The 19176-nt window shown below is 43.0% G+C and overlaps 1 protein-coding gene across 5 annotated transcripts in view; it reads left to right on the forward strand.

Moving 5' to 3' along the window:
- The window catches only part of iqsec3a (IQ motif and Sec7 domain ArfGEF 3a), a 98478-nt gene that overhangs the window by 47632 nt on the left and 31670 nt on the right, over nt 1–19176 (forward strand). For 2 of the 5 annotated variants that reach the window (XM_070992209.1, XM_070992210.1), the window contains exons 3-4: nt 675–1347; nt 10525–11861. In XM_070992209.1, the coding sequence (XP_070848310.1) occupies nt 675–1347; nt 10525–11861 (2010 nt within the window). Of the gene's footprint in view, nt 1–674; nt 1348–2057; nt 2270–10524; nt 11862–19176 lie in introns of those variants that run through there. The other 3 variants (XM_070992213.1, XM_070992211.1, XM_070992212.1) reach the window with 2 other exon arrangements.

The raw sequence follows: 19176 nt of genomic DNA on the forward strand, positions 1-19176 counted from the left end.
AGAAAGCCAGAGACCAAAAAAGAAATTATTAAAATCAAGGCCGTCACATTTAAAAGGAAGAAAAGACACTGAGACACGAGACTAAGAAAGGAGATGCTAACCCATGTTTTTCTGACAGAAACAGATCAAACCAAACACAGAATCTCACCCCCGTGTTACACGTTGCACTTCTCGTTATTACACCATAAAGAGCCACCTCCCTCCCACACTAACACTCTTACATGCAAGCATTCACACATACAAGCACACATAGTCTAAAAGGCGTGGAGACATTCGTATTAGCTGCATGACTATCCCCCATGTCTGTGTGTGTGTTGGATGTGTGTCAACGTTCTTGTTTTTCACATTTCCTCCTCTGAAGATTTCTGAAATAAATAATCGCTTTTGATCTTGTCTTCACTCTTGCACACTGTGGTTTTGTCAGCTGTTCTATGCTGTGCGTTTTTAGTCCGTTTCACTGTCTGTCAGTGTCTAGACAGACAGGAGAGGCAGACAGAACAGACCAGGTAGACAGATAAGCTGGCCCTGCACACAGTTGGTAGCAGATTGAGTGAGATCATGCAAAAAAAAAAGGTCATCTTCTTACCACTAACCCAGGCAGCCTGGAGAAGAGGTCAGAGCTCACCACGGATGCAGCAGCAACCTCACTCTGCATTTTCTCCTCCTTTCTGCAGCGATGACCTTTCTCCAGACTCATCTTTGGGGGAGGAAGGGAAGGGAGGAGAGGGGGAACTGCAGAGTGAGGTCGAGTCACAACCACAGCCCCAGCAACAGCAGCAAGAGGCTCAGCCACAGACTCATCCACCACAGCCGCAGCCCCAGTCGGAGCCCCAACGACAGACTCAGCCCCCCGAAACCAAACCTCAGCCAGAACCTGAACCGAAACCCCAGCCTGCGCCGGAGCCCGAGCTGGAGCCCGAGCTGGAGCCCGAGCTGGAGCCTGAGCCCGAGCCTGAGCCTGAGCCTGAGCCTGAGCCTGAGCCTGAGCCTGAGCCTCAGCCCCAAGTTGAGACTCAGAGCGAGGAAGCAACACTGGACACCCCTAAAGTCCCTTCACCTTGCAGAGAGGAGCAGACAGGAGGGGAGCAAGAGAAGGACAAGACCGAAGAAATTACGGAGAAAGAGAGAAAGCAAGAGGGAGAGGAGGCACAGGCCGAGCGGCGTGAGGCCGAGGCAGCACAGGAAGAGGAGGAGGAGGAGGAAGGGGGAGGAGCGAAAGGAGGTGGGGCAGGGAGGAGAGCCAGCCTGCACCACACGGCCTCGCCCTTGAGGGTGCAGCGTAACGGGGCCGGCTCGCACTCCGCCACCTCCGACTATGAACTCTCGCTTGACCTCAAAAATAAGCAGGTAGGGTTGTGTTGGGGACGGGGGAGGGGGTGAGGGTTGTTGTGTTGTTTGGGTGAGTGGGAGTGGGAGGGCGGCAGGTACAGTAACTCTGGCTTGTGTGTATTGTACGTCTTGTGGTCTGACATGTTTGTGATGTTTAGCTTTTTGTCTGACGAGGCGGACCTTTGGTTTGGAAAAGCTGGCGTTTGATGACGTTTTTCTTTTTGTTTGTCACTCGTATTGATTCCTGTCGGCAGACTTTCCAAACTGTATCAACTAATGATGAGCTTCCTTTTCTTCATCATCATGAACCATCATTGTCATTGCCATGTCATCATCTCATCAACATCCTCACATGGTTTCGTCTTTCACCAAATCTGGATTGTAACAGTATGTTTTCTGAGAGTACTTTATAATATATGGCCAAATATTTCACTGCTGTGTTGTAATTTACTGAAAGTCGAGTGACGCGTGTACATTCAGTTTAAAATTCAGGTCTTTTATACACTGTATTGTTTTGACAAAGATGCACACGCACACACACACATCAGGATATAAAATAAAGACAATGTGCAAACATGTTGCATTTGTATCTGCATGAATGAAAACCTTTTTAATTTGTCTTTCCTCTGCTGCTTTATGCGATACTCTGGACGATGAAAAGCCCCCCATTTCCATGGAGAAAAATCATGTGACTGCTATCTGATCCCATCTTATTGCAGCCAGTTAAACCAATTTTGTCAAAACTGATATGTCTCTGAACTGTGACTGTATTTAAACATGCATTTCCATGTTCTCATGTTTGTGTTTTATCATGCTGTTCATCAGGGGCTTGGAAATCATTACATAATCATCTCCATTTCAAGAGCCATCCAACATTTCCCATCTGTATTCATTATCATCCATCTAACCAACATTCTTCAGTCCATGGATCTTCGTCCAGGTAAGGCAGCAGCGTTTGGGTCTAATTTATGGGGCTTCTGATCAGTTTTCTGCAGCTGCAGTTTAAAGGGCCAGTCCACCAATTTTACATATGCAGTTCAGTTTACTCATCACTATACAACTGTTTACACAGCCCGTGTAACTTAATTTTGCCTTTTTTGCTTCTGAAAGGAAGCTTCCCAAAGTTGGAAGACATAACCCTAATGATGTCATCATGATGTCATCAGGGTCATCTTGGCCTGGGCTTGAGACCTACAATTTTTTACCAGTTTGCATTAGAAACTTGAAGTGTGGGGTTTGACAGGAGTAAGCATTTAGGAGTTGTATAAAAGATGTTGTTAAGTTGGATCATGGGAAATGTAGGATCCAGTGTTTGTTGGCACTTGACTCATACGAGGGACTAAAAGTTAGGATATCTTACGTCTGCTGCTTTGATTTTGACCCATATTTTTTTATGCTAGTCTCATCCGAGTCCCCCAACTTCATGGAGGTGTTGTACTAGTTGGAGTACCAGTTTAAGTGATTTTTGCCAAACTTTTCCAAATTACAGCTCCTCAACAGTATGGATTTGCAGCTTTTCTCTGTTTTATAACATTGTAAACTGATTATGTTTGAATTATGGACTGTTGATTCGACAAAACAAGACATTGAAGACTAATCACAATGCATATATTCATTAGTTTAAGCATTTTTTTTTTTTTTTGGCTATTTGTGAAAGTTTTTGGATTAATTGGTTTTATGAGGCACAGAGATTGTTGACCTCCCTCCCCGAAATCTTCACTTCAATTGCTGTCACTGTAATTGTGGTGTGGCATACTTGACCATCCTTAATCAATAACCAATAGCAATTGGTAAACATAGTCACTCGGTGTTAAGCCTCAGGGCACCCTCCATAGACTGTGAAGATGAATCTATTCAGAGGTGACACTGTCAGAGCCATTTGGATTGGGTCCTTCTGTGTCAATAATTGTTTAAATTCAGTGAACAGGAAGAAAACATATAAAATTACAAGATTAACTACTGATGCATTATGGCGGATGTTTACTAAAATCCATCTTCCAAGCAATTGGCCACTGAAACTAATGTATTTGAGTGAGATAGTTGCATTATTTCACTCTCTGTCAGCTCCATTTTCACTCTGATTTGACTTCATTTCCTCCCCCGTTGCTTCTCTGTACAAGACTAAAGGTTTTTTAAACCTCAGCTCCTAACCTGTGTCTCCCACTCACCTCCATTCTCACTCTTTTAATCTCACATCTTTAAGTCTCCCTGTTCCACTATCTGCCTGTCAACAATGCTGGAGATACGCGATCAGCTCGATTGATCTTCTGTCTGTACAGTTGGGGGTGCAGGAGCTTGATGCATCTACAGATCAATGTCAGGGTAATTGGATCTGCGGGGCGATACCTTGATTGCTGTGGAAGAATCTCATGACAAAATATCTGAGCGTTAACTCATTGCAGCTTCAGCGTTTGAACTCCTTTTTTTTTTTCAAAACTGGTTTAAATTTTATTTCATACCTTATAGTAGAAAGCTGGTAAATGAAATGTAATTTACATGCCAATAGCAAGTTTGTGCATCACCGTCTTCTTTACTGAGATAAACAACACGTACAAAATTTACAAATTTACATGCTTGAGATTAATAAGAAACAGCTAGAGTCAGTATACTCGTTGACCTCTTATGAAAATCAAAAAGTTATCCCTGTAAATTTGCATTTAGAAATATGAATTTTGATTTATCTTCTAAGATGCTGAATTTCTAGGATGTCAGAGTTTCCAAAATAATATTAAATGTTCATCAGTAGTTAAAAAACAACACGTCATTCCCAAACAACGCCCCAAATGGAAATGGAGCAAAGACAGGAAGTAGAGAAACGCATAAGGAGATTACTACAAAATAAAACAGGGCACGCTGTTAACAAGAGTCCATGCACGTCACACTGTGTTTGTTCGACCCATCCGTCTACCCCACTTCCTCTATCTGCTGACTTTCTTGCTCTGTATGTCATGGTCCTGTGGTTACATTCCCAAAAACAACACAAGGCAAAAATTAGCTTCCCTTTCTGTCTGAATTAGCTTTAGTCCATTTTTATTGCACCAGTACACTAATTTGTCACTTGGTTTGAGCTGAAGCAGGCCATGATGGGGAAGGAAAAAGTAGCTTATATCCCTAACACAGCTCAAACACTGAAAAATTTGCAGTCCACAAACCCACTACCACCAGTGTCATGCAGATTAGTCTTAACGTCAGCTTAAATCATTTTGCAATAATTCGAATTCCTTTTAAATGGTTTTTAAAGGACTCAGTGTTCCTCAGACTCGTTTGCTATCTTTCATTTACTCTGAGTCTGTTTGAACTCTCTCAGCCAAAGCCTTAGGAGGACAACACGTTTTCCCCTGTTTATACAGCGCTGACAAATTGACTAAAAAGTTGCTCCTCAAATGGAGAGATCTTGGAAAAGTGATGCAGGTTTAGTCTTTGCTGACTGCGAAGCTGTTTGTTTTACAGGGTGATGTAGTGATAGTTAATGAGAGCAGACTGCTCCTGCTCTGTAATCGCTGCTAATCTCTGCTTGAGTCGACTAATTGTGATGCCCATGAAAAGGCATCTCCATACATCTCCATAAAAATGTTAAATTTGGTGGTTCGTATTCACTCTAATTAAATGAGCAAGTGAAATATAAGAAATATCAGACAATTAGCTAATGTGATGGCTTTGCTCAATCACTGCTGAGAACAGTGAAAATGTGTCATCTCATAGTTTTTTGCCACTCTAATGAGCCCTCAGCTTTCTGTTTGACTGACAGGAGTCAATATAATCCAATTTTTTATCATTTTTTTGTCTGCATCACATTATGGTTTTCGTAACCGCTAACATTTTTCTGTAACTGACTTTGGTCAAGGATGAATCAGCTTAACGGATCACCCTCTTCTGATGACATCCAGTCTTTTATTGTCATCCTCCTTTTGTAATACAGTCAGCATTAGTTGTGTCCCAGTTTTGCTGTTATATAATCATCTCATTAATCATGCAGATGTTTCTGTGCTGTAAGACAGGGTGCATGAGCATGAAAGCTAATAATCATGGCTTTTGCATTTTGCCCCTTATTTCTGAAGCACGGGAGATCTGATTATCTGCTGTTTTACTTATGCACATCCGTCTTTTCTTGCATATTTAAGGGGAGAGCCGTGAACTCTGATGGTGAATGATTTATGGCTAAATTCACAAAATAATAGATAGGGCTGTATTTAATGTCACAATTTTACCATTTTAAAGTTAAGCATATCTAGCATATTGTTTCTGTCCTGTAAAAACCGTGTATTTCCAAAACATCAAGGTTTCATGAGTGAAGAAAATAATCGTGGTCTTCAGATTTTCTAATAATCCAGTTCATCTAAAAAAATCAAAAACACGGCAACGTTGCCATACCCCTGTGGCATTGATTTTTCTTTGAAAGGAAATTTTGGAAAATACAGAATCGAGATATAACGTGCAAATCAGCGAGCTTTAGAGGTGCTGGTAGGGGGATTATGTCACTCTCAGACAGAGCTAAGTCCATCTGTTGGATCCAGTTCTGTATTTACCACATCTCTAGAGTACATGATAATTTTAATAACTACATGTTGCTATTTGACTCAGTAACAAAGAAGAGAAAAGCTTTTCACCACAAACTACTGTCTTGAATAAAATGTAATTTCTGGGCAGCCAGTGTGCAGCACTCTGGGAACCTAAACCTAAATTTGGTAGAATTTAATGGGTATTGGGTTCTCTAAATTACAAGACTGCAGATGCAAATGTCACAAGTAAAATGTGTGTGTCAACAGCTTCACCCTTTGCTCAGCAGAAGGTGATAAGGCAGACATGTAATGACAGGTTATATTTGGGGAAGGACATAATAATGACAGAACATGATTCTAAATAGCAATATCTGCCCCTCGAAGTCACAAAAAAGAAAACAGTCTGCATATTGCACTTTTGGTTGACCTTTCTTTCAGAGACACATTTCCATTTGATGCACAAACATTTCCAAACTGAAACACGCTGCTTTTCCAAAGCCTCTGTGTATTAATATTTCATATATAGGACAGAGAAAGTGCCATATTTCAAGCCACCATCACTATCTGATGCTCAAAATCAGCCTTTGCTCCTGCAACTCAAAAATATTTGAAATGGCTGAGCTCATATTTCTATTCCAGTGTGATCATAATATTAACCCCCCTTTTTGCTCCTTGTTAGTTTCTTGACTTTAAATATTACTATATATACAACACACTACATATCCTGTCAGTAGTGTGTTGCCAGTTCTGCTTAAATGTAGATCTGTATACTGCCACTTTGCACTGGTTTGTTTTCTACCTTACCCCTCGCCTCCCCCTCATTCAGAGGGGAACATGAGGTCAGCATGGTACTGATCTGCCCATCAGAATCGATTTAGAGACCCTGGTGGAACAGAGCAGTGCCATCACCGTTATCTCTGCGTCTCCAGAATAATCTCTCTCCATCAGCGCTTAGTGAAGTGATCAGAGGTAGAACTGACAGTCGGCTAATGGGGGGGATTTTCAGCAGTGCTACTCTTGGCACGGTCATCTGTCTCAGCGCCTCTTTCTATATCTTACCCTCTCCTCACCCCGAGTGACTTGTTTTTTTCTTGTTTCTTCAGCATTCTGTTCATCCATCTTTTTGCTATTTCCCGTTGTTTTTACATGTATCACAGATGCTCAGCTCTCTTTACAGTGGTCGAGTCCCAACCAGGGATGTGCCTGTATCAAATGTCCATGCTACAAGTATTGTGGCATTAAATATCATGGTATTAACACAATAATCATTCCTGAAATATTACTATTATTGCTAAAATGAAGCAAAGCCTGCAAGCCAGTTCAGGCAGCCCAATGCAAGTCTGCCGAATCTCTCATATGACACACTCCTCTCACACCAACACATATCCAATACACTCTTTTTATCATGGTGGTGTATTTAAGCTGTCAGCCGAAAGCTATGCTGCTGCGTGCTGTGTTTAGCTTTCCCCTTGTGGGGGAAGTATCGTCGCTCACCCCACTCCCTGCTGAGCTGAGCTCAAAGTTTCTTCGTGGGAAGTGATCATCAGAGCCAAGACGCCAAACATTAATGCTGTACATGTTCTTCATTTGAATAATCAGTTATTCCATGTGAGTTGGCTGACTGAAATTAACTCCTGAACAGTGAGTGAACTTCATTGCAATTGTACCACCATCAGATGCAGTATAAAGCGCTACATAAAGAAAAGCAGATTTGGGACTTAGAGTTTAAAACAGCTCACTGGGCGTTACCTTGAATTCAATTTTTGGCTGTCTGCCCAACAACTTTACTGTTCTGGTTCATTCTCACTGCTCTCATAGTGCCGCTTTTGGCCACAGCAGGCAGCTGTCTTCAGTGAAAAAGCTTTTCAAACTGTACGCTACATGCTCAGCACCAAACAGCAGACAGACGCAGTGACTAGCTGGTGAACACAGTGGAGCATTTAGCAGCTAAAGAGTCAGATATTTCCCTCAGGCGTTGGTAGAGACTAAAAACAGAGCAAACGGAGGAAATATTCACCAGGTGCCCCCCCCCCCCCCCCCCCCCCAAAAAAAAAAAAAAAAAAAAGATTTTGGCATACAGGAACTTTGTAGCAACTGTTTCCTTCAGGGCTTAAATATTTAAAAGGCAGAACCTTAAAACTTGATAGCTATGGACAGTTTCATTGGGCTCTTACAAGCCACAAGTGCACACCGTCTCCGCGTAGCTACTAACAAATTCCACGGAGTTGAAACTGACCTGTGAGGAAGAATGCAATGTGTCTGAGCTCTTCCTTCTTTGTTGGATGTGTACAATGCATGTTCTCTCTCACCTTAGAACACATAAACTTCAGAAGGTCTTAAAGGTAATGTCAGAATAGCTTGTCATGGACAGAGTAGCTAAAGTCAGCTATATAATGAGCCTGGTTGTCTGGTCCTGCTGTGGTTTTTCTGCACTCCCTGGTGGTTAGTCAAAATGAAACTGCTAATGAAGGCAGGAGTGCTGTTCTGTGTTACGAAAACATTGATAATTACGCTATCTGGCATCAAATCCTGTCTGCTTTTCTTGCGTTCTTCCTCCTCTCCATGACTCATTCCTCCGTCATCATGTCCCAACTCGTCCTGGTGGCTGTAATTCCATTTGAATGGCAAAGTGTATCAGATACACACTCTGATAAAGAAAACAACGTGACCCAAATGCTTTATTCATCATCCCCGACCCGGCTTACGCAGAAGGCAAAACAAACAAGCTCGACTGCCACATCTAATCAAACGCAGCCACACTGACGGCCCTTTCTCACACTCAAGGGCACCTCTGCAGTGGAACTCTTTGCAGAATTTGTTTTGATGAGGGACACCTTTCTGAGTAATGAGGTCAATCATATTACTGCTGCGTCTGACTTCAAAAAAACCCTCACAAGGTCTATTTTGGAGTGCAGTCATGGCGATAAGGTAACCTTGTCATTCTAAGAGTGCACACAGCGCAGTCACAGAATGATCCAGATTAAAAAGTGATGAATATTCAGGCTGAGTTCGACCAGTCTGCAAGAGTCGACAGCGACTGAGAAGTCGCCATCAGCAGATACAGTAGAGCTCCAAAGCAGCATCCTATTCAGAAACCACCTTAATATTCTCAGTACGTCTCACTTTGCTCGCAGAGGCTCTGCAGTGAAATGTAAATGGAGTAGATAAGATGGATTTTTGGTGTCATTCCACTTTTCTAAAGAGCTTTGTATGTGATTCCATTCCTCCAGTGACAACGGCAGAGGCTGCATCTTGTTGAACTAACCACTTATCAGAAATTGCAAACCCTCGGGCATTACAGCATATCAGAGGGCTGTACGAGGTGGTTGGGTGACTTTGTCCAGGACTAAAGCGAAAGGAGATTAGCGGCCGAAAGTCACATTTTGATCCTTCGTGGCCACAGTAACCATTGGTTCAATTGCATTTGACTTTACAGGAGGGATGTTTTTAAATTAATCCTCATGTACACATTACTGTGATACAAGAGGCCCACTTCTAAAGAAAACACTGAGGGAGTGAACGGCAGGGTTTTCTGTTCCCTAGAATTAAATGCATTGTTATTATAACTCGCACTTTCAATGCAGTATGTAGAATGTGTACATTTATTCATATTTGTAAAATGACAGAACGTGACACTGCCATTCTTTCAAAGCTGAATCCCCCTCCACACTTGTGCCCTTGATAAAGTTAGAACAGAAACAGAATTCTATTCATTTAGTCTGAATGAATAGGATTTCAGAGTGACTTAAGATAAGAGCTCTTTCTGGGCACTTCCAAAGATACCCACACCGTGATTGTTCTGGGAAACTCAAAGAGGTCTCATCTAGTGTTTGAGCGGCTGCCAGATGAGGATGGCTATATTACATCTCTATCTATTTCCCACAGTATTTGAGCAATTTTTCACAGGCAAGATTAATGACTTGTTCAGTTTCAGACAATTTAAAGTTGTGTGGAGGACCTCTCTATGGAATTCGCAGAGATTATGAGTTGTATTTGCTGAGGAAATGAACAGTTTGTCCAAATGCCATGAGTCAGCCTTTGCTGTGTTCTCTCTCTCAAACTGTGGCTTTGACTAAACCGTAGGTAGTTTCAGTACACACATTGCAAAGCAAGCTTGCAAAATAGAATTACTGAACCATCTGAGGATACTATTATTTGAATTTGGAGTACTTGAATATTTGAATTTTGCCTACTCCCTCCAAAAAGTGGGCTTTACAGCCCCTCACATCTCCTGGGATTTTCAGTTATTTTTCTTTTCCCACCACAATTATCCCATTCCTCTTTTCACGTCCAGCTCATTCATTTCCCACCCACATGCCAGCTGGTTTTCCGCACTGCTATTTAACTCATATACTGTATTCATCTTCCATTCACCTCTGGACAGCATTCAAAATGTTTGAACACTGGTAGTGACATGGCTTGCATGCTCCCTCTCCACAAATAAGTGTCTGTGATACAGGGGATTAAGGGAGTCACAGGTGAAGAACCCTCTTTGACCATTGTGTGAACCCTGTGTAGCTTTTGCCATTTCTAATCATTATCTAGTCATAACTGTCATATAATTGAGTTATTTTTTTTTTTTTTTACCAGCAATTGCAGATTATCTGAGAGATTGTTATCTGTTTTTATATAAACTCCAAAAGAAAACTCAGCAATTCATTTTTCCCTCTGTATCCTTCTGTTTTCTATTTGTTAGATCGAAATGTTAGAGCTCAAATACGGTGGCCACCTCATCTCCCGCCGTGCTGCCTGCAAGATACAGACCGCCTTCCGCCAGTACCAGCTCAGCAAGAACTTTGAGAAGATCCGCAATTCGCTACTTGAGAGTCGCCTTCCTCGACGCATCTCCCTGCGCAAGGTCCGTGTGCAAAACACGGAAGGTTTTTCTGCTGAACGGGCCCTGGCTGAAGGCTGCAACTTGGCAGGCATCCCATTGGTGCGCTCACCATCTCTGCCTGCCACCGTTGGTAGCACCCTGACCGACCTGGAGGACTCATTCACTGAACAGGTCCAGTCACTTGCAAAGTCCATAGACGATGCACTCAGCAACTGGAGCCTGAAGACCATGTGTTCACTGCAAGAAGGCGGCACCTATCAGTTCAGTGCCGACACCTTCAGTGCAGCAGCGGCAGCAGCAGCAGCAGCAACGGGGGTAGGAGGTAGAGGAGAAGGAGGTGGTGTGGGAGAGTCAGCGATTCCTCAAGGCCCAGTGGACCCAAGCGACCTGTCGAGAAGCGCAAGCAAGCTGATGATGGCGTTCCGGGATGTGACGGTGCAGATCGACAGCCAGAACTTCCGTGTTTCATCCTCAGTCTTGGAGTCATCCACTTCTGTCACCCTCGGCAGCTGTGTCCAACAAGAAGGAGCGTACACCACCGTCCCAACGACTTCCACAACAACAAACTCCACTCCAGCCTCTATTCCTTCTGTCCCCTCACAAGACCCCCCTCCTCCTGCTGCAGAGGTCCCAGCTGAACCTATCAGTCCCCCGCCTCTCACACAAGAACCTCCACCACCCCCACAAGAACTTCCACCCCCCCCACAGGAACCCCCACCACCCCCAGAATCAGATATAGACAGAGACGAGCAGGATGTTGAATTCCCTGCACCTCCTCCCAGTGAGGAAGAGCTGGGGGAATACGAGCAACCTCCCCTAACCCCTCTGGATAAGATGGCTGCCCCTCAAAGCCCAGAGGAGGTTGTGATGGTGGCACCACCGCCCACAGAATCCCCTCACGCTCCTCCACCACAGGAGGCCGTACTGCTGGGGAGTTCGCCTGTGGTAGAGCCGCTGGAGGTCAAGAGGTGTGGCTCAGAGACAGCAGACAACAGCTCAGAGCAGATGAGCAGCAGCAGCACGTCGACAGAGGCACGCTCCACATCTGAGGCCTCGTCCAAGGAAGCACTGCAGGCCATGATCCTCAGCCTACCACGCTACCACTGTGAGAACCCCGCGAGCTGTAAATCGCCCACGCTGTCCACTGATGTTATGCGAAAACGCCTCTACCGCATTGGCCTCAACCTCTTCAATGTGTGAGTACCCACTGCTTTTTCATTCTTTTGTGCTTACGTGAGTCTAATTAAATTTCATATCAGGTTTTGTGTTTTGTTTTGCCATGATTACCTGCAATGAAACTCAAAGTGAAATGAATGATCTCAAAGAGATCTGGACAGAGTGAAGACAGAGAGGAGCGAAATGAGCTACTCCTTTCTTCCTTCTTTCCAAAAATATAACGGTACCTCAGTAACACAAAGTACAGTACGCTTCCAAAAATATTTATAAAGACACACACACACACACACACACACACACACACACACACACACACACACACACACACACACACACACACACACAATACGATGTTAAAGCCAGTCAGGGAGTTTCATGTCATTTGGGAATAATGTGGAAATAGTTATTTTCGCATTACTCTCCAAGAATTCGAGGCCCTAGTGTTGTCAGCAAATCAGGGTTTATGAGAGATTTATGAAACAGTCTGTACCTCCACCTGTCCTCTAAGTGTACCTGAAGTTTGATGAGGCCCTCTGGACTCGAAGAGCAAAGAAAAGCACTTTTCCTCACAGGTCCTCGTTGTGCTAAAAGAACTAAACAGAATGAAGCTCAGTTCCCAAACTGTATCTGATCACAGAGGTGCCTTGTTTTTTCTCAGAAAGGCTAATCGAAACAGGGACAAAGACATAGAGCGTGAAGACTGATTAAGAGGAAATTAAGAGGGTGTTGGTACCTGTTACAGACACACTTGGACATGGTGGAAATGTTGGCTGAGCCGCATGCTTCATTTTTGCTCTGCACCTATGCAGCTGACAAATTTTTCACTCAAATTTTCTTCTTCTTTTTATTTTACTTTTAAACAAAAAATCCCTGCTTTCAGGCAGAGGTAGACAAAATCTCTTTTCTATCTGACAACCATTATTATGTCAGCTGAAGGGGCGTCAACTGCTGCTGACAGATCAGCTGTAGCTAGCTAGCTCCGCACCTTGGCTTGCCGTGCTTAGTGTGAGGGGCATCCTGTTGCACCCATATATTTTCTTTTTTCATAAGAACTTGGTGATAAAATATATCTTGCATGCCAGGAATGACATGCCAATCTTAAAGTGCTTCTTTCATGCCAAGAACCCAGGTGTAAAACCTGATATACTTCTATATTCCTACCACTACCCAACTCTCACTGCGTTTTCCTCTGTGGCTTCACAAATTGTCAGCAGAAGAAAAACATGTCTGTCTTGAAAAGCTTGTTTGTGTTTGCAGCTTTTCAGTTGTTGTGAATTCAGTTCCCCCCCTGCTGCCTAGTGAAGAGTGACAAAGTCAAAACCAGATAAGACCTTCCCAAGACGTGCTCCAGACAGGTGCAAGGTGGTTACATGGCAGTGAGAGATAGGAAGAAAAGGCGTTGCCATGGTGACAGTGGTGCATGGTGCCAGACTGAGTCTGTCGTGTTGGTTTGGTGAGAGAAACACTGAATCCACTAGATGTTTGTCAAACTCATTTTTGTAACACAAACTTGAAAGCTTGACCTCCAGCTAGTTATCATGATTTAAATGATCATATTCTGAGAAGCCCTGAAAAAAATCCTGACATATGATGCGATGCCTGTGATACATTTATGTTAACGTTCATTTCAAGCTTTAAAGGCAGAGTAAAATCTAGCATGGGAGCTGATTTTATGTTGGTTTACGCCTCAAAACAGCCCTGACTTTATTTGCATCCTCCTTTTTGAAATGTTTGTAACCACATGACTCCTGAAACTGTGCTCAGCAGCCAACAGCACACTTGGAAGGAATCTTTAAATAGGGATACTTACCATATGCTCTATTAGCTTTTTACCCAGAGCGTACCCTAAAGGATCGAAACAACCCACATGTTCACATAAGTATACTGGACTCACATACAAGCTGAGCTCAGACACTGATGGAGTAGCTGCGTACAATTAGGGGTGGATTCAGAAATAATGGCAATGATCCACAAAGCCTAAAATTCTCATTAGTCATTCTGCTGCCAGTTGTGAATGTAATTAAAAGTTCCTTCAGCACTGTGTGAACTGGCACCTTGGGAACTGGAATGAAAAATTTGTTAACATTTCAATCCAAGCAGGTGTTTTTTGTTTTTTTTTTCTCCCCGTAACCTCAACCATCTCTGCAGAAGCTCTCCTTGCTGTCCAAAATATCTCACAGTCATGCAGAATGCACTGTGTTCCCTTGGGAGCTAAACCACTACAAGATTTCGCTAAGATATTGCCCCAATTAAGCCATCTCATACAAATTTAGAAGATTGGAGCTCATAAACACACATTATCTTTTTTGCTCACTGCCAAGCTCTGCAGCGCAATAAAGGCGCACAATAAAGCCGATTAACTTTGACTCAATGCTGGAGCGTGACGCTGAAAACAAGCGGAGCAGGAACGAGCCGTGCAGTTGCCGGATGGAAGATGCAGAGGGCATAATCACCAGGGGCATTGTACTGTAGTAAATACATAAATAGATAAAGACATGCCTAAAAGAGAGTTGTCAAGTAAATTTGAGAATGATAGGTGTTTCATTTTTCAAAGGCAAGGATGGAGTTGGATGACAGAAATTGCATTAAAGGCACATTTTTATTTGGATAAAATCAGCACATCTTTTTAGGAAATCTGAAGAGCGCAGAGAAAAATATTATGTTATGAGCATTTACATCCATGAAAGGTGTCATTATCACAAAGTCAGCAGCATATCAGGAACTTGATTTTTGCCTCTTAATGTGCCCATAGTGTTAGCCTTTAATACTTAATTTCAGCCAACCAAATGGTGGGCAGCACTTATCAAATTTTAGTATAGACATTCACAAGGTGTCTGTTACGATACCCAGTCAAATGGCAAATTCTGTGTGTGAGTTATAGGCACAAGGGTAACACTCCTGTAGGTGTTAACATGCTGTCTTGACTGCTGCCAGAAAATGTCATCTTCAGGGTCAGACACTGATCTGCAAATGTTTTCGGGCACCACAAAAGGATCAGCTGACATGGTAGGCGTGTAACTTACAGTAACATGTATATCATCATAGATTATATGTTCAGAGAGTCACAAAGACTGTTAGTTGCTGGGGCCATTTTGGCGGAAGTCAGGTTATCTCTCCATAATCGTAACAACTTGTTTATTGTTGTTACCATGACATCATAGTCATTTTAGCCCGAATCGCAATCTTTCCCTCTCTGTGGCTAAACATAACCAAAATACAAGCATAGCTCTGTGTCGTTATAAAGCAGGTTTTATTTTTAATGTTGGGAGGCACCGATAGTGGCGTCAGATCAGAAAATACTTTATTGTGTTGTTCTATGTTACGTGTGTTAAATCAAGGCCAGAACCCAAAAATGCAGAGTCACAAATCAGGGATTTATTAGAAAACAAAGTACAACCAAAAATCACCACGAGGGGAAAAACTCAAAGTATACAAACAAACAGAAAAACTCCAAAAGGGAGAGACAAGACTTACGAAAGCTTGTAACAGAAAACACGCCCTATGCAAAAACTGGCGGATGTCACAGATACCTTCAAATTACACACTACTGATACGATAGGCTAGAGAAAAGCTCGAGAACGAGAGACACGAGTGTCCACGGCTGGACTGAGGAATAGTCTGGCACAGGAATGAGTGTGAGTGGAGCATAAGAAGCCGGCTAATTGCCGATGAGCTGCAGGTGCGTCTCGTGTGCCTCGCCCCCGAGCCGACGGCCCCGCCTCTCCGCACCGAGCCAGCGGAAGCAAAGGGAAAAAAGGGTAAATATAAATTAAAGTGCCTGAACAAAACCCGAGACCATGACATTCTAGAGGTCATACGAACAGTGTATTCTGTCATTTAATCTGAAGGACTTTCCAAACATTATTCTACTTTAGACTGTGTGTTTGTACCTGGTGTTACTTTATATGTACAGAGGACATAATGGTGCCACTTTCATGAAAGACTGAGTAAGTTTAGGTCCAAAGTCGCTGCCAGTTTGAACAAAAAACAGATCGCTTACATTCACTGTATATTTACAGTGATTCTCTGCACTATGAGTTTTTCAAACATGTCCACTTTGATAGTGTCAGTCTGAATGGCAGCTGGAGTGGCAGCAGGATTTATCTGTTTGTTCAGATTGTATGTGAAACACTCAGCAGCTTTGTTTTATACATATCTTATGAAGGGAAGTGAGGACTGTACATATTTGTACTGACTGTTTAATGACAGCTTCCAGTTTGATTATGAGGTTCTGTGACTCTTAAGAGATAGTTTCATGAAATGAAATTGTTTCATGGCCTTTTCTCTCTATTTGCAATCCCCTCTTCTCATTCCCCCGATCAAACACCTTGAAAGATAAGCTGACTTTTAATAAATTGGCTACAAGGGAAGGAAGGGAGAGCAAAAAAAAAAAAAGAAAAAATAGAGAGAGAGGGCAATCGAGCTTGAGGCTTATTAGTTCCACCAGTTCATATCCTCCCTCTAATACCTGCTCTGTTGTATCCTTTGCATCTTAAACAGGGCTGTTTGCTTTGGGCTAAAACTTGGGTATTGCTTGATCATGCGGACAAAAAAGCTCACACATATGCCCGCAGTTGAGTAATGTAATGTGTGAGTGTGTATGGGTGTGTGTTTGTCGTGCAGCAAGTGGTCTCTGCTCCACCTCAGCAGGAGAAATAGGAAAGGCGGGAGGGTGGGGGGTAAATTAAAGAGAGGAAAAGTTTTGGGTGTACGTGTGCACCAGCCTGCGGAAGCATAAAAAGATAGAACAGTGAGAGAGGGAAATGGAGTGCAAAAGCAAGAGAGAGCAATCGAAAGAGACACAAAGAGGAGGGGTGTGGGGTTGAGAGAGAGACCACTTGATAAAGTTTCCACCTTGAGTGTGGATGGAATGACAATGACTCCATTACGGAAGGGGAGAGTGTGTCAAGGACACTGCCATCACACAAGGGAGCTGGTAGCAAACCTTCAGCAGGGAATGGGCAACGAGAGAAGGGAGGATGTGGCATTAATGACAGATCCCTGAGCAGATTTCTCTTTTTGTATGCTTGACTTTTCCATTTTATTATCCTGGGGTAGATATATCCTTGATTCGCTTGTCTCCCTCACACATTCTAGCGTAGCGAAGCATTGATTAGACATCAGAGCAGCTCGTGGTGGAATCGCAGCGACTTCCGAGCATGCGTCAAAATGGAGCACCATCACAGCTTTATGAATTAAATAAAAGGTGGCATAAGAGATGTATAAGGCGACGGTGTAAGGATGAGGAGAGGGTGGGAGAGAGAGAGGGAGAAGGATCTGAATACATATGTCAAGTAAGGCTAATTAGCATAGCAGATCGGCAGAGTTGGACCAACTCCTCCAGAGGGATAACCTGACGCCAGGAGGAGAGAGCTCTCCGAAAAACCCAGAGTACGTAGCCCACAATTTGTGCATACACGAACCTTGCTTATGTTAACATTCTGTCCTCGGTGCTAAATGACCCCGCACATAATTACAAACTCTGAACTCCAGATGGCCAACAGAGGAAGCATTTCCAGTTTCTCTTCTGCAGTTGACAAGTGGTACATACAGAGATTGTAGGGATGCTCAACTGATTAGAAAAAACAAGATTACAATATGATCTATCTATCTATCTATCTATCTATCTATCTATCTATCTATCTATCTATCTATCTATCTATCTATCTATCTATCTATCTATCTATCTATCTATCTATCTATCTATCTATCTATCGAGAGAGAGAGAGAGAAAGAGAGATGAGAGAATTGCCTACTAGTGATGGATGAATGGTAGAAATGTCCAGCATCTGCCACAATTATGCAAATGCAATATGCCCAAACTGAATATCCAGTGTTAAATAATTAATTGTGTTAAAACCAATTCAAATTTGAAATGAACACATATGGACCAGGGCATGTCAATTTGACAGAGCTCTGGGGTGTAAATTTGACAAAAAAAAAGGTTGAAAACCATCGCTTTAAAACAAAAAAGTGGTAATCTAAGGATGGCAACAGCAGCCGTTTCACAATATACTTGCCTTTTCAGCAGAAGCGTACTTGATGGACAAGAGCAGCGCTTTGCAACAGCAAGTCCACATCAGGGTGATGATTTGGGGCTTTGAAGCGTTTATAGTCACACCACACAATCGTGTTCAAACTCAGAAAAATGCACAGGGGCGCTAACCGGCCATCAATCTATCACTGGTTAGTAATGAAACAGAAATGTGCGCATCTGGAGAAATAGGCAACATGCAGTGCTGACAGTTAAGCACTTGTAAAGGCCGTAAAACACAGCTCTACGGCCACTGTGCACATCTGAAATAGATCTACAGTAGAAGGCCAATAAAAGTGGATATCAAGGTGGTGAGGGAGGTGTGTATTTATGATAGGGTGCGAGTGCAAGATGAAAAAACAATGTGTGTGTGACAAGGAGGCAATAAAAGTATGTGTGAAGGAGAAAGATTTCCGGGCAAGTCGCCGTTTGTGGGCTTTGTCATTTCAGCGTGACATCTGGGTCCTGTCTGCCGCCATCTCTTCCCTTCAGTCCCCTGTGTTTGTGTGTCTCTCTTTTTATTGTACTCTGTACTTTTCTGTCGTCAACTGCGAATCACCTGCTACACCTACAAGTCCTCATACATAAATGACAAAAGAGGCCATTTGTCTGTGTCCTCTGAAATGACCCACAAAGGTTGGTTTCAAATCAACATTGACTGTAAGCAACCCTGTCTCCTGCAAATAAGGTACTGTGTACTGCACTGTCTATCTTGCATAATGTTGCTACTGCACATAAATGTTCACTGACGATGATGTCTCATTTGTTTTCCCCACAACGTCCACTCACAGCAACTAACGCATGATTTTACGGCTATGCTCGCAGGTTAGGTTAGGGAAAATTTGTGGTCCTCGTTAAAAATTAATAAAGTTAACACTGAAACACAAGGCAGGATGTGTTTACTGTACTGACATTTTACCCGAGACAACAATCGTTCTCTAACCTTTACTGAAGTGCTTTTGTTTCCTCAACCAAACCACTCGGGACTTGGGATACAAACCCAGGTCTCTGGTTTCAAAGTGCTGTACTTTGCTAGCCTGAGGTAAAGACACGTAGCACTTCCTTCAGTCGAATACACGTTGCTTATGAACATAATCCAGGTGACAATAACAATCCCAATCCAAATGTCACTGGCAAAATAACTCTGCAGTATATATGCATCATTTCAAGGAGGCAAGGTTGCAGTGTGAGGCTGTCTCCTGTGTTAAAAGTCACCAACGCTGTCAGTTTTGCTGCATTATAACATCACAATACTTCCACCTTCGCTCTTGAGAAAGGACAATCATCATCTGCACAATCAC

This window comes from Chaetodon trifascialis, chromosome 22 (assembly GCF_039877785.1).
Source record: "Chaetodon trifascialis isolate fChaTrf1 chromosome 22, fChaTrf1.hap1, whole genome shotgun sequence".
NCBI lineage: Eukaryota > Metazoa > Chordata > Actinopteri > Chaetodontiformes > Chaetodontidae > Chaetodon > Chaetodon trifascialis.